Below are 15454 nucleotides of genomic sequence, written 5' to 3'. Positions count from 1 at the left end.
AGTCAGTGCTCTTAACCACTGAGCCATCACTCCAGCCCGGATATTAATTCTTTTAATAAAATGTTTACAACATCTACTATAGAAAATATATTACATCCACATAACTTAAATTAGTGCCCCAGCCACAGCACACTATAGCATACCTGCTTCTTGCAGTCTCTTCTCTTGGGTGACTGAAGGCTGTGCCTTGGTGCCATATGCCATGGGACAAGGAAAGAGCTAAATTAAAAATCAAAGTACGTTTTCTACCGAATGCACAATGCTTTCACCCCATTGCAAAACAGGTAACCTATAAATTAAAATGCTATTAGGTTGCAGTTTATCTGTGTATCAACAAAAACAAGTATGTAAGAAAAGATGTTAGCACATTAGCTAACAGCATGTGCAATGGAGAGAGGATTGCTTTCTACTTCATATAGAAAGAAGCACAAGCTGATCAAATAAGCAAGATACAAGTAACCTAATAGGAAAGAAAATTCTGTGAGTTGAGGGCTGTCAGAACACAGGACTGGAGTTGATGAGAGTTCTGAGTGTTTGTGAGAAAACAAGACAAGAGTCTTGTGATCTTGGTTTCTTCAAAACATGAAATGATTCTTGGATGCATTTTTGTGTTCCTCCCGATGTAATGGATAGGAATGAGTTTTTTTCAGATTATTCATTACAACTGGCTGTTGCTATGTGTTTATACTCTTCGATGAAAAAAACCATGGTTTTGCCATGCATGACTAATATAAATTGTCTGATGCTGTGAATACAGTTGGCTCCCGAATGAAGAAACCAATGAAATTGTTTCCATGAGATATGAATTACTACTATTTAGCATTTACTTTTAATTTCCAGTTAGATAAAAGCAGGAAGATATTAAAGATACTGTACCCCTTGGTAATAGAGTGGCTTTATTACTTAAAACAATTTATAATTAATATACATTATTCCAATATAATCGGTGTATGGAAATGTGAAAGTCAGAGAAAATTTTGTTTTATTATAAAAATGCCCTTAAATCCAGAGCAGAAAAATTAAACTATAAGTATATTCTGATGTATGTGACTCAAAGTATTTCCTTTACTAGCTATTCCTAATTTTTCTGACTGCCTTGAGATTTTTTTCATTAGTTCTTTCAGCAAAGCTAAAACAATTATTTTGAAGAGTATGACATAAAGAAAGTTGAAGCTTTATACAGAGACCAGTTTCCATTTGTAATTGTGGTTGGGCAATTGGAGCTGTGTGAATTCATCATCGCTTCCCAGTATCGCTTAGTAGCTGATATTAAACCGCGTACACAGGAAGTTCAGTGTTTCACAAAGGAGTTTTCCACACAGCAAGGTGTTTCCAGCACCTAGATAAACATTGTTTACTTTATAAATTTTTATTAATATGGCTTCTTCATTCAAATTTATAGATTGTAAAGGTAGGGGTCCCTTTTGAGTGCAGGCTGCGTTTTGAAGCCACATTCAGTTCTAAGATCAGTTTCAACTCTCAAAGAATCTTAGTTTTGGATCTGCCTGGAGTAGTTTAAAGACTGCTTCTGGTAATGTTGAGAAACATCTGAGGGCCCAGGCAGCTACAGATACTCCTAGGGAAAATATATACCCAAGTCAAAAGGCATGCCCTCTACTGATTGAGGTAATTAAGTCTTCCTACTTCTGTATCTCTGGAGATCTGATGTTTGGCCTACCTACCGACAGAACACTTGTTTTGAACTACCAGATGACAGTTAATATCTCTATTGTATTATATTTCCATGGCTCTGTATTGCCTATGGGATTATTTAACAAACACTGTGTAATTGATGGGTTATATTGTGGGCTACCATCAAGTATACAATGTGGAGAATGTGTTTAGTTTAAGATTTTAAATATATAGTAGGAATCTAAAGATTTTTGAGACCCCAGAATATTCATTATAGGCAAAGAAAACTGACTACACATAAAAATTATTCTTGTCTTAGATATTAGTTAATAACACAAGTAGTGATAATTTCTCACTTCCCAACTATATCCTCATTCAAGGTCATTTATTTCAATAAGAACCACTCAAATACTGTAATATGAAGGAAAATATATCAAGTACCATTAGGAAAAAAAAAAACCATATAGAGTGTATTTAATGAATGACCATAGACAAAGAACAAGTTTGAAAGAGGGGAGGCAATATTATCTCAAGCTCAGAGAGAATAAAATTCATCCACATAAATATAGATTTTTTGATCCTATATCAATTCATATCTTTCTTATCCTCTCCTCACCAAAGTGATTAACTTAGTAGCAAACTGACAGAAAATAAAAGTAAAGAGCGATTGTCTGATTTTTAACATCCTAAAGTAAGTGGACCAAAGTAAATGGATAAAAACACCCATTTCTTCCTAAAGTGATTTCATCTTGCTTTCTGTTCAACAGGGAGGTGGCGATTGTCCAGAAATGAGTATTGGGGCTATAAAGATTGCCTTGGAAATTTCTCTCCCTGGTTCCTTCATCTATGTTTTCACTGATGCACGATCCAAGGATTATCGGCTCACCCATGAGGTGCTGCAGCTTATCCAACAAAAGCAATCCCAAGTAAGTAGACAGCATCCCCACACATGCTTGTCTGTGTGAGCATGGGAGCTTGCCTATCCCTTTTGATTATTCTGTGTGTGATCAGTATCAATAGTCATAACCATGTGAGCACATCAATATTAATAGTCATACCTATTTGGTCACATATCTACCCATGTAAAATATACATATACCTCTAATTTGAAGGTAGTAGATTCATACTTATCAATAACATATTGAGACTTCAACTTTGAATACAAAGAAGAAGAGATTGCAGATAAATTAAAGTACTTATTAGCATCTTACCATACTTGTTAAGTCTGTACTTCCAATGCCACTTTCTATGGGAGTCTTTCCTGACTTAGTTATCCAGTGTTAACAGCTAGTTGTTGCCATGTACCAAAACTCAACAATTTAAAGCATAGCATTTTGCCTTTCCCGTGTTAGCACGCCCTGGCTTACCTAGGCTAGTGATACTTCTTGTACATCTAGGAATGTTGAGCTACTGGGCTTTGAGTATATTGACTTTTTTTTTTTCTTTACAGGTTTCTTTTAAGATTCAGGCATGCCCTTTTTGTGGCCATGGCAGAAATACCGGAGATTGAGAGGAAATGCAGACCTTTGTCTTTTGAGTTGAAGCACATAACTTGTAGAGTGGCTCTTCTGTCTCAAGCCATATGGCCAGACTCAGATCCAGAGATACATTATATAAACAATATATTTTTAATAAGATGATCTTCAAAATTCTTTGCAAATGCATGGATACATGACAAGTCCAGGAATTGAGGCCACTGTTAAAACTAGTATAGTTGTGTTCTTGTTTCCATAGCCGAACTTGTCCTGGAACAGAAACAGCTATGTTCCTGTGCAGGCCCAGCATATAGGGCTAGTAGTTATCCTCTACGCTAACATTCGACTTGCTTAGTAGTGTGCTAGCAAATAATAGATGCTAATAAATATCTTTGGCTTCTGGAAATCTCTCAAACTCCCTTCTGCTTTGCAAATCTCAGGTGGTCTTTGTGCTCACTGGAGACTGTGATGACAGGAATCATATCGGATACAAAGTCTATGAAGAAATCGCCTCTACAAGTTCCGGTCAAGTGTTCCATCTGGACAAAAAGCAAGTGAATGAGGTCAGTTTAGTAAAGTTGATCTAGTTGTTTTCGCTACTTTGTAAAAACCAGTTAGGCCACTCTAACTGTGGCAACTCTGGTGTCCCTAAGAGTTATAACCTGCACATTCTGCCCCTAGGCTTCACACTGATGACTTACAGCATGGATTCGGAGAAACAGATGCGTTTAGTATTAATTTTCAGATTGAATAATGTTATAGCAACAAGTCATGTAAGCACCAGAGGTGAAAACTTCACCTAGTTTAATAAAAGCTTTTTTTTTTTTTTTTTTTTAAAACTACATGTGGTTTAGCCCAGTGTGAAAATTCAATTTGTGTGTCTGATGAAAACTTTTCAGGTAACAGGTCAAAATGAAGCTTGATCTATTATTGAAGTTGAATGTGAGAGAATGAATTATCAAACACAATTCCAGTCAGATTTACTATCCAGCGTTAGAGTTAAAATCCATGATCCACAACTGTATAATTAGAAAAATGATTGAAAACAAAATCTGTAACTCATAGTAAGAAAATGCATTGTTTGAAATTGATCTCATTCTTATGATTTCTTTGTTTTTCCATCGAATTATTTTGCCTTGGCTACACTTGTGGTAACAACATTTTATTTACCAATTAATTAATTAATTAATTAATTTGGTTTAAGAACTTACTGGAACAATGATAAAGTTTGAAGAAAGTATAATTCACATTCAACTTAGTCTTTAGGTCTATACAGCTCTCCTGACTTCATGACAGATTTCTTGTGTCTTGAACAAAATGATCAATTGTTTTCTTACAACTGAAGCAGTACATCAAGGTAGAACGAATAGAAAATTGTAACTTTTCAGAAGAAACAATTTAGTAAAAACACCTTTATCAACTACTTACCTGACAAACCTGGATGGTTACTTTAATCTAAAAGTCTTCTTGAAAAGATACCTTTTGAGAGGGCAATAATGACTCCAGCCCATATTCTATCCCCTTTAGAGGTTCATTCACTCCTGAACAGGGCCTAGCAACTAGGCAGTGATCCCTAACAATTAATTTGGAAAAAAATGTGTTTCAAGCAGAAGATGGAAGCCTGGGGAGGAACTAGGAAAAAGTGCAGGGCTCTGAGGAACTGGGCTTCTTGTCTCACCCAACACTTTAACAGGATGAGAAAGGCTTGAAAGAGGCAGAAAGCTTGCAGGTTGCCTTGGGACACATTCAGGATCTCCTGCAAGGGGTATAAATGAAGAGTTGCATCATTCTCTCTTGTATCAGTGAGGACACTGTCGCTTCAGACTTGATGAGATTGTGAGCCAGACAGGAGTAGTATAGGAAACAGCAGGAGATACGTTGTCCAGTGATCATGGTGGTTCATAGCTAATGGGGCTGGGGAAGGAAAGACATTAGAAAACTTACCATGAGCACATAGGAATTTGGAAAGGACAGGATCTCTGCCCTGTTGGTAAGAGGGAAAACATAGTATAGAAACTGGAAATATGAGAAGAGCCATAGGATTTTCAACAGCCGAGTCCCAGAACAAAGAGGGTACAAAATCAACTCACTGGTTTATTGATTTCGTTTCCCAGAGCATCAGTTGGTATTTGGATCTTTAAATTTTGTCATGGCTGGTCTAGATTTTTTTTAAAAAAAGTTAAGATTTCCCTTTTAATTTAAGTAACTAACTAATTAATTTACCTTATTTATTATAAAACAGAGTTTGATAGTAGCAGGGATGAGCCTTGGCTTCTGCCAGTCAGTGCATCTCCAATCCCCTGGCTGATTAATTTAGGAAAAGATAGAATGTCTCTTTTACTGTGGATTCAAAGGTATTTTGGCTATGGCTAACTTGGAGAAATTCTCTGCTCCTAGATCTTGTCCTGCATACTCCTGAGTCCTTATTTGATGCTGGCAGCTTGATATAAGTCTGACAATAAAACAGTTGTGAAAGATACTGAGCAGCTAAGAAAGCCCAGTCTCCTTGTCCAGTCTTCTAACTCCTTTTAATGCTAAGTGTCTGAAGTTACAGAAATGATACTTTCCTTAGGCCAAATGAGTAGTCAGTTACATCAAATAAATGCATCTATAAATGGTACATTTCTTTGTGACTTGGGCTCTGTGAGGTCTAACTAGGCCTTGTTTATAAAATGAAGATGATAGAATTTCTATTTTCAGGAAATATTTCCTGAAAATAGAAATTCATACCTTTAAGTGGGATAATACAGGGAAAATGTTCTATACAAGGTAACGTAACAGAGTATGTACTGAATAATGGTGACTGGGATGGTGGTGGCCCCCATAGGCTCATATATTTGAATATATGTCATCAGGGAGTGGAACTACTTGAGAAGGTTTAGGAGGCGTGGCCTTGTAATGGAAGTGTATCACTGGGGGTGGGCTCTGAGGTGTCAAAAGCTCATACTAGGTCCATTTCTTTCCTGCTGCCTGTAGATCAGAACATAAAGCTCTCAGCCATTGCTCTAGCACTATGTGTGCCTCCAAGTTCCCCATCATGATGATAATAGACTAAATCTCAAACTGCAAGCAAGCCACCAATTAAATGCTTTCTTTTACCAGAGTTACTATGGTTGTGGTACCTCAGCAATAGGGCTAAGACAGGAACTCTAACCCTGTGAAGCTTCTTTTTTTTTTACCTTTGCATTGTGCCACCATGCATTCTGGAGAACAGTTGGGGGAAATAGCCCTGAGTGGCAGGATCCAGGAAGAGCTGGGCAGTTTTATTTCTTCTTGTTTATGAGTAAAGATATTGTAAAGGTTTCCTGAAATTGGCTGAATCAATATATATCATAAGGAAAGGCACCAGAATGGAAGATTTGTTGATAGGAAGCATTGTAACACTGGCCTAATAGGACTTGCAAAAGTTTGAGATAGCAACCTAGTAATTTTTCTTTTCCAATTGTTCTAAATTATTTTATTATTCTATAAATGCTACATAGTTGGAGGGAAATGGATGGTTTCATGTTATGTACTCATTTAATAGACACAAAACCCCAGGCATTGAAACCTTCCATTTTATTCATGAGAAAATCTTTACATACTCTTTCTAAAGGAAACATAAGAATATTATGCATTTGCCTTCATCAACTAGTAAGCCAGTTTTATAACCTGATGGGAGTACAGCTTCAGTAAATTGCAAGTTTTTCATTTTTCTTTCTTTCATGAGGATATATGGAGGATCTAGGTATCTTTCATCTACGTTTAACATAAAAGGAAATCCAAAGTGAAATCCTTTGGCTGAATACCAGTGATCTGTAAATCACTGTGTGGTGGTTTTTGTGTCTTGAAAACACAAGATCCAAATCTTAGTTCACCTTTGAAGACAGAACAGGGACCATATTTTACTGATCTATTTACTTGGAATCTGAGAGGCTGCCCATCTAATCAATGCTTGCTTTGATATAATAAAATGTCTAAGGCTATATGCTGTGTCAGAGAAGCAAGAAAGAGGCATACATTGTTAATTAGATCATTGACCTGCCTTGACTCCCCAGCCTTATCCCACATTTCCCACAGTCATGACCTGTATCATCTTTTTTATCCTCATTAAAAACTTCTTCCTGGACATCTCAGCTTGGTGGATTTCTCCCATTCTAACAAGTGTTAACAGCCCTGCAAATGTTACCTCTTACTGACAGGGTTATCAGTAACTATTACAGCAGAGGACACATGACTTACTCAAAGGGACCAAAGGGTGTTGAATGAATGTCAGTTAGCCACAGTTTGGGCAAGCCTAAGGACAGCCAATGAAGCACCAAGGATGTAGTAAGAAGCATATACCTATGTCCTACCTGAGTTTGAAGAGGAGGAAGAAGGAGCTCATAACATTACCTAGTGAAACAGTAACCTGGACTAGGCAAGCGGAAGCCCTGTACTAGAAGGCAGAATTCAGGGATCCTGTTGACACAGTGTATAAAATCAGCATTATGGGGCGCAGAAATAGGAAAATGATTGTTCTGAAGGGTCAGTGCAGAAAAAAATAGTACTATGTAGTAGATAACATTTCATATCTCAGGCATGAGACTTTAAATGACTTATGCAAATTTCTGTTTCAAGTGTATTTTTTAAATTGTAAAATGAGAAAATGTCATACTTAATATTAAACTACAGGCTTTTTCAGATTAAAACATATAAATAAGTATTAATAGTTTTTAAATTTAGTGATGCATTTTATTTTATTTATTTTTTAGGATATTCATTTTATTTATTTATTTATTTATTTATTTATTTTAGATAATTTTTTTATTTATTTACAATACAGATGTCATCCCCTTTCCCCATTTCCCCCCCATAGAACCCCCTATCCTATACCCCCTCTTCCTTTACACTTTTATACCATTTTGATTACATACATGTAATAAGGTCAGTTCTAGGTTGAGGGTCTAACAATACATTAGATGCAAATAGTTGGGGAACAAGCAATACAGTAAACACAAAAAGTCAAAGGAAAAGCAGGGCATAAAACCCAATTACGTGAACATTCCCATAAAATAGAAATTTGTTTGTTTGTTTGTTTGTTTGTTTGTTTTTGTTTTTGTTTTTCTGAGACAGAATTTCTCTTGTATAGCCCTGGCTGTCCTGGAACTCAGTCTGTAGACCAGGCTGGTCTCGAACTCAGAAATCCACCTGCCTCTAATGATGCATTTTAGAGCAAATACACTAGTAGTATTAGTTTTACAGTGATATGTGCTAAACCAAAGAAATATACATTGTGTGTGGTGCATCTGGGGTTTTAGAACCAGAAGAAACTGGTTTTAAACTATCTCTCTGCCTTTGGCTGAGATACCATTGTGAACAACTTTATAGAACATCTCTGGGATTATGTTCCTTCATGTGAACAGGGTGCAAACATTGCCTCATAGGAATACTGTAAAGATGAAAGAACACAAGGAATGTTTGTAGTGAGCTACCCAGAATCCCATGGAAATGGAAATAACCACCCAGTCTAGAAGTCTTTAAAGACAAGGGTTTCTCCTTTGTTCAAGAGGGCATCTGCAGTTTACACAGATGACGTCATTACCTTTTAGAGCCATCAGAAGGACTGCTATTTGGAAGCATCATCCTCCCTAATGACTGTCTAAAGGGAAATATATTTAGAGCTACTAAGAATCCCATATGGCTCGTAAACTCTTACACTTACCTTGCATTTAAAATTTGCCTTACTCTTTATCATGGTTAGTAATAAAACTGCTAAGAGATGAAAACTGCTAAGAGATGTTATTATTCTCTAAGAATTTACTTAGAGAATAATAACATCAATGATAGTAATAATAACCCCAATCGAGGGATTATTACGTGTTGTGCACTCTGATGGGTGCATTTCTTTCAATCACTGTTTCATCCTCAGAAACTCTGGAAAGAATAAAGTTCAGTCTCTTGTAGACATCTTGGAGTCAGTGCTTGTTAGTGCAGTACTGAGAGGACAGGAACATGGGCCAGCTCCTGTCAGTCTGTAAGAGGAGCAAGGTGAAGGGCTGGAGGTGTGTCATTGAGCTGAGCTGGGTGGGTCTGTGGGTTCCTGTGGTAGGCAACAGAAAAGAAAATCCTGTTCTCGCTGTACCATGAATTCGGACCTGTTGTTAAAGATAACATTGCCCCATCCCAGCTGAGAAATGTCCAAAGGGAAATTGGGAAGTGACCTCACTTGGAAGAAAATGACCATTTATGGAAAGTCCAACAGCCTGGCAACAGAATGTGTCACAGATTACATATCATCTGGCTTTAGTTTTGTCTGCTGAGTCTGCACTGATTTTCTAGTCCCTAGATTTTATAGATTTTTATAGAAAATCTATAAACTTTTCTGGAGTATGATCTTGGTACAGCCCTTTCTTGCTATTTTGGCCAACAGCTACTTTTGACCAGAATGTGGAAGAGCTTGCTGCCTTTGGCTTATTGATGAGAACTGTTCATATTTTGGACAGTTGGTGATATGAAGTGAGGTATCTGCCATTTTGTTCTTCCTTACTCTGAATTTCACTTCAGATAGCATGTTAGAATATAACCTTACTGCTGACCTTGGATAGAAGTAGAAATGAATGGTTCCCTCTGAAATTTGAAAACTTACCAGAAATAGCTCTAACATTCTAGAAAGTGACTGAGAATGTGTGGAGACAATGTGGAAATGTTTCCAGCAACCCATCTTTGAATTCACCTAATTAAATGTCAAGAGCAAAGTGGAAATCTCATAGCTCATATATTAAAATAATGTAGATATTGTGTCCAGGAAGGAGCATCTACCTAATTCCAATGCAATGCTTTCTCTGGTCCTCTGTTGTGCCCAGGTTGACATGTGTTTGGGACATTTGCTTTAGAAACATATGTTCCAGGTACCTGGGATAGTTTTTATTGGTCACTGATATGTTTAAATAAAGCCACATGTATGTTGTATTACTGTGGCTTTATTAGTTATTTAGTTAGAACAAAAATTAAAGTCATTAATTTATTACTAAAACTATTCACTGACTTTAGTCTTCTGAACATAACGAATATTTTTTCAAAATGACATCTAAAATATACAGAGTGCATAACATTCATCAAAAATGGTGGGAGGACGTGACTATTGTCATCACTCTCATTAGTCTAAATACAGCCAAAGAGGAAGATACTTGCTCTGCCATGTGAGCAACAAGTGGGAACAAAGGAGATGGAAAGTGGAGAACACATGGCTTAGAAGCCCTGCAAACATGAGGCTCTGTCTTGTTTCATGGTTTTGTGTATTGCTTCTGAGAACAGTCTGAGGCTCACATGAGAAACAGCAGCAACACATTTTGTAATGTGAGTGTGAGCAGAACTCACTGCCTTTGAAACCTAAGTCTGTACAGGAAAGTGTTATCCCACAGTTCCTCATAGAGGCAGTCATGATATCCAAACTCATAAAATGCAGAAAATAGAATGGAACCCACTCAGTAAAACGTATTACCAGCACACACAGAAAGAAAGAAAGAAAGAAAGAAAGAAAGAAAGAAAGAAAGAAAGAAAGAAAGAGAGAGAGAAAGAAAGAAAAGCCATCTCAACACAAAAAGTAGTTTACAAAAATACATGGAGGAATATTTCTCACAAGGGAAAAGAAATGCTGTTTGAGGATAAACTGGCCAGTGAGTTGCACAGACCAAAACAAACAGGAAAGGAAATAAATCTGTCTATTTAGCTGATGCCATTTTGATTAGAAGCTAAAATAAACTATCAAGTACAACTATGTCAGAGCTAACCAAACCAAATCGATTTCTTGCATAGCTGCTTCTGACTTACTAGAGCTCTAAACCACCACAGTTACTGTGTCTACTTCTAAAGTGTCTGAAAAATGCATTTAAACTCCATATGGCATGAAGGAGATTAGGCATCTTCCCCATCTAGAGGCCAAACTTCTTTTTCTTTTCCTTTCTTTCTTTCTTTCTTTCTTTCTTTCTTTCTTTCTTTCTTTCTTTCTTTCCCTTTTTTTTTTTTAAAAAAATTGGCACTGTAATGGAAAATACAGATTTAAATGGAGAGAGAGTTGCCACACATGTGTGTGACATCTACCATGCATGTGTGACATCTAGACAGCTAGTAAGCAGTGAATTCCTTTTGAAGAGTCAACTCATGGGGACCTGGGAAAGGCACCAGGAGCTCAGAATACAAACAGTGCTGAAACAAATGTGACTTTAATTTGCCTTTTTTTTTTTTTTTTTAAGAAAAAAATAAAACAAGGCCTCGGCCATGTGCATACATTTTTCATATTGAATTTTAAAAGATTGCTTTCTAAAGCCCTTTGTTTAGAAAAAGCACATGTCAATGGTAGGATAAAAAAACAATACACAGTGACAACAAAAGAAGCTACAAAGACGCACACAGCATGATTTGGCATGTATGATGAGGGATGAGACTAGAGAGGTAGCTAGTAATTAAGAGCACTTACAGCTCTGGCAGAGGCCTAAGGTTTGAGGCCCAGCCTGCACAGGGAGGTTCCCAAGCATCTTTAATTCCTGATCCAGAGATTCCAAAAGCCCTCTTCTGGCTTCTGTGGGTACTGCACATACTCAGTGCACAGCAACGCATGCAGGCAAACACTGCTACACACAAAATGAATGAATAAATAAATACATAGAGAGAGAGAGAGAGAGAGAGAGAGAGAGAGAGAGAGAGAGAGAGAGAGAGTCTGTGTATAAATCAAGTGAGATCATCTGTTCATAGTGTTTGGAAGAGGACCTAGTTTTGAACTTGTGTGAGTATTTTGGATCCTCTGTGTCCTTTTCATCCTAACATCTCTGAACTTCTAGACCTACCCTGAGATTTGTGTGGCCTGCATCTGGAGGGACAGTTACTTGTCAGCCACAGTGAGGCAGATTTAAAAGCTTGACTTTATCTCCTTCTCCAGAACGCCTTATGGTGTATGGTTGGGGAGATGTTTGTAGTGTTTCTTCTTTAATAATGAAACCTAATGAAAACGAAGTGATCTCACCTAAGAGAATGATGATCTCTTGTCCGTTTCTAGACAGAGAAAAGACATCGAATCTAACTTTTTGTCATCTGGTCAGCAGCTCCACTGTACATTGTCAATAAAAAGCTTTAACTTAAACTAAATGAGCTAGATAAACATTATGTCTATGGTTTATGTCTTTGATAGAAATTCTTCTATCAGTTTAATGCCTTTTGGGCACCTCAAAGTACAAAGTGTGTTTTTTCTAGAGCAGTTTTAGGGGTGAAAAAACATCTCAAGATTACCTTTTAAAAACTCTCTCAGGGAAACATGAAACAAGAAGAAGCTTGGAACCCCGAGGTTTATTTAATGAGGTAGTAATATATAAATATTAATATAAACAAATAAATATAAATGAAAAATGTCTGCCAAGGATAATCTAATTTTGCTTCTTATTTTTCAATAGTAAAGAGGTGATGAAAGGGTTAATGAGTCAACTCATTTTGTTTTGTTTTGTTTGAGGAATTTCCCTGTCTTCTAGGCTAAATTAGTAGAATAAGCCCGTGCTTCATATACGTTCCAGGTTCCTTATGCATGCCTAGCATGAACCGATGGTCTGAGGATTATGATAAGAAAGCCATGAGAGAGGGTACGAATTATGGAATATTTGGGTTATGATTTGGCTTTGTGGTAAGAATTACAAACTGGCTTTTCTCTTTCTTGCAGTAGATCAATGCACATCAAAATTATACAGTGTATTACTTAAATAAGCCTGATAACGAAGGAAGGAAAATAAAAAATACATAAACCTCTTGTGATTTTAAGTAGACATGGTTGATTCACATTAAAGCATCTTTGGATCATTTCATGTTTTTTGTTATGAAATTAGAAAAAAGATATATGGATTAGTTAAATGACATAATTTAAACATATGTAACCTGAGAAATAAGAAAGTCTTTAGAAATTAGTGGTAGTATTTATGAAAATTTCTTTTAATTATATTTATTACATTACTAATTAACTCAGTAATATGACAATTATTGAAATATACTTAAATAATAACGAATACAATTATTAATTCAAGTAATGTTTATTAAAACTATGGATCTGTTAAGGCTGCATTTGAAATTCACCTAATATTCATAGTTATAAGCATATTTCTTAAAATCTGTAAACATTATATACAAATATATTTATCTGGCAATCACTTGAGAGTATGATTTAAAAATTATGGTTGGATGTTGGAGACACACATCCAAGCTCTCAGAAGGCAGAGGCAGGCAGATCTCTGTGAGTTCGAGGCCAGCCTACTCTACAGACCAAGTTTCAGGACAGCCAGGGCTACACAGAGAAACTATCTTGAATATATGTATAAAATGTGGATCTTTCCTGTTTCTCTATGGTACATGTTCGTGTGTGTGTGCATGTGCCTCTGTGTGTGTGTGTGTGTGTGTGTGTGTGTGTGTTTGTAGGCGTACCTGTGTGTGAATGTGGAGCTCTGAGGTGGACATTAGTGTTGTTGCCCTCCACTGATGTTTCCCTTACTTTTTTGAGATGGAATCTGGACCTTATTCACTTGAGTCTGTAGATTCCATGACCACTAGTGGCTTTTCTATAGGTGCTGGGGTCCTTATCCTTACACAGCATGCACTTTAGAAACTGAGCCATGTCCCTAGTCCCTTTTACATGCTTTTATTTTATATGTTTGAATTGAGTGTCATTTGAAAACCAAAAATTATTGAAAGCATTTCCCCTAAGCAGAAACCATGAATCCAATTCTCCCGTCTGCTTTTGCTTCTGTTCACCAGACTTTCTGAGCAGTGCGGCCTCCCTCTCTCCTTACAGACTTACTAAATTCCGTAATCTTTGAATCCTACCCAAATCCAAATTGCTGTGCTCGTGTCTTGTTCCAAGGCTCTCATGGCAGTCTTGCCTTTTGCCTGCAAAATGTGACCTTGTGAACGGTTCTGCTTTGTGAAACCCTCCTACCCTGAACATCAGTACTGTAATGTTCTGCCTCCAGACAACTCCATCCTTTCTCCACTCCCCGCTGCTATTTCCTACTTAGTTAAAAAAAATCACTTGTATTAAATATTGCTTTGCCTGCTAGAAAGCCAGATGTTTAGTAGATCTGAGAATACTTAATATCAATCGGCTGAGTGATTAAAGAAAGGAGAGAGGGCAATGAAGTTCAAAATTTGCATTTAGACAAACTGGAATGAAATTTGTGACCACAAGTACCACAAAGTGCCTGTTGTTGAATGGAAGGACTTGCCTTGCAGATTGTTTTTTTTTGTGTTGAGGTGCCTTATACCCAAGTATAGTGTGTAGAGTATAAAATGGGATGCCAAGTTTAGGCCTAAGAATGATCCAGAATCTAGCTTCTGGAGTCACATGTCAGATATCCTGCATAGAAGATATTTACACAACAGTAGCAAAACGTAGTTATGAAGTAGTACCAAAATAATGTTATGGCTGTGGTCAATACAACATGAGGAGCTGTATTAAAGGGTTACAGCATTAGGAAGGTTGACAACCACCTTTGCATTGATTTCTACTATGCATCTGAACTTTTTTTTTTTTTAATGGAACCTCTGGGAACCTTCTGGAACACGAAGAAGGAACACGAATAGATTTATTTGATTCTGCCTTTTCATCAGATGATACTGTCTTTTGAACACACTGAACTTCAATTTGCCTTTTCTCAGGCAGTGTCTCACTATGTGGCTCTGGCTGGCCTCGAACTCACTATGAAGATGAGACTCGTCGCAAACTCTGCCTTTGCCGCTTGGCTTTGAAGTTTAGTTTTTAAGACTATTTCTACTACCGGATGTACTTTTCTCTTGGCCTGAAGATTCCTTACATATCCTAGGAGGATAATGATTCGTACGTAGTGAATTCACACAGCAATTAGACATTTACTACACAGGGTTACTTCGGGTACTGTAATGAATATATGACAATGAAGGAGTCACTGGTTAGTGGCATGACATTGATACAATCTGATATCCTAATGGGAGAAGGCCAGCAAGTCAGCTATCAGACATCAGTTTTTATACAAAGAAGCACCATCTCTGCAGATCAACTAGCTGTGTAAAACTGTTTTTATACAAAGTAGCACTGTCTCATGCACACAGTAATGAACGGAAGTGGTGAGGAGAGAAAGACAGGGGAACAAGATCAATCTGATTGCTGAGAAATTGAGTTTACTTTCTTCTCTTCTTTAGGAGATAAATGTCACGAGTTCAACTATTTTCCTGTAGGACTAATGTAACAAGAATAGGTTTGTTAATTCTGGCGTTCTAGATTTTAATTTTAATTCATATGGTTTCCTCAATTTTTATTAGCTGTTTGAGATAAGACATAAAGCCAACTACATTGATTTAGACAAATAATCATTTATGAATTC

General features: G+C 36.9%; 1 protein-coding gene across 1 annotated transcript in view; it reads left to right on the top strand.

Annotated features, from left to right (window-relative positions):
• Hmcn1 (hemicentin 1) overlaps nucleotides 1-15454 on the top strand; it is a 417178-nt gene that overhangs the window by 113084 nt on the left and 288640 nt on the right. The window contains exons 3-4 of the mRNA XM_034513608.2: nucleotides 2400-2558; nucleotides 3548-3670. Of these exons, the coding sequence (XP_034369499.1) occupies nucleotides 2400-2558; nucleotides 3548-3670 (282 nt within the window). The remainder of the gene's footprint in view (nucleotides 1-2399; nucleotides 2559-3547; nucleotides 3671-15454) is intronic.

This window comes from Arvicanthis niloticus, chromosome 10, assembly GCF_011762505.2.
Source record: "Arvicanthis niloticus isolate mArvNil1 chromosome 10, mArvNil1.pat.X, whole genome shotgun sequence".
Classification (NCBI taxonomy): Eukaryota; Metazoa; Chordata; class Mammalia; order Rodentia; family Muridae; genus Arvicanthis; species Arvicanthis niloticus.
Note: the sequence above shows the minus strand (reverse complement) of the source record. Positions and strands in the feature narration are given on the sequence as shown.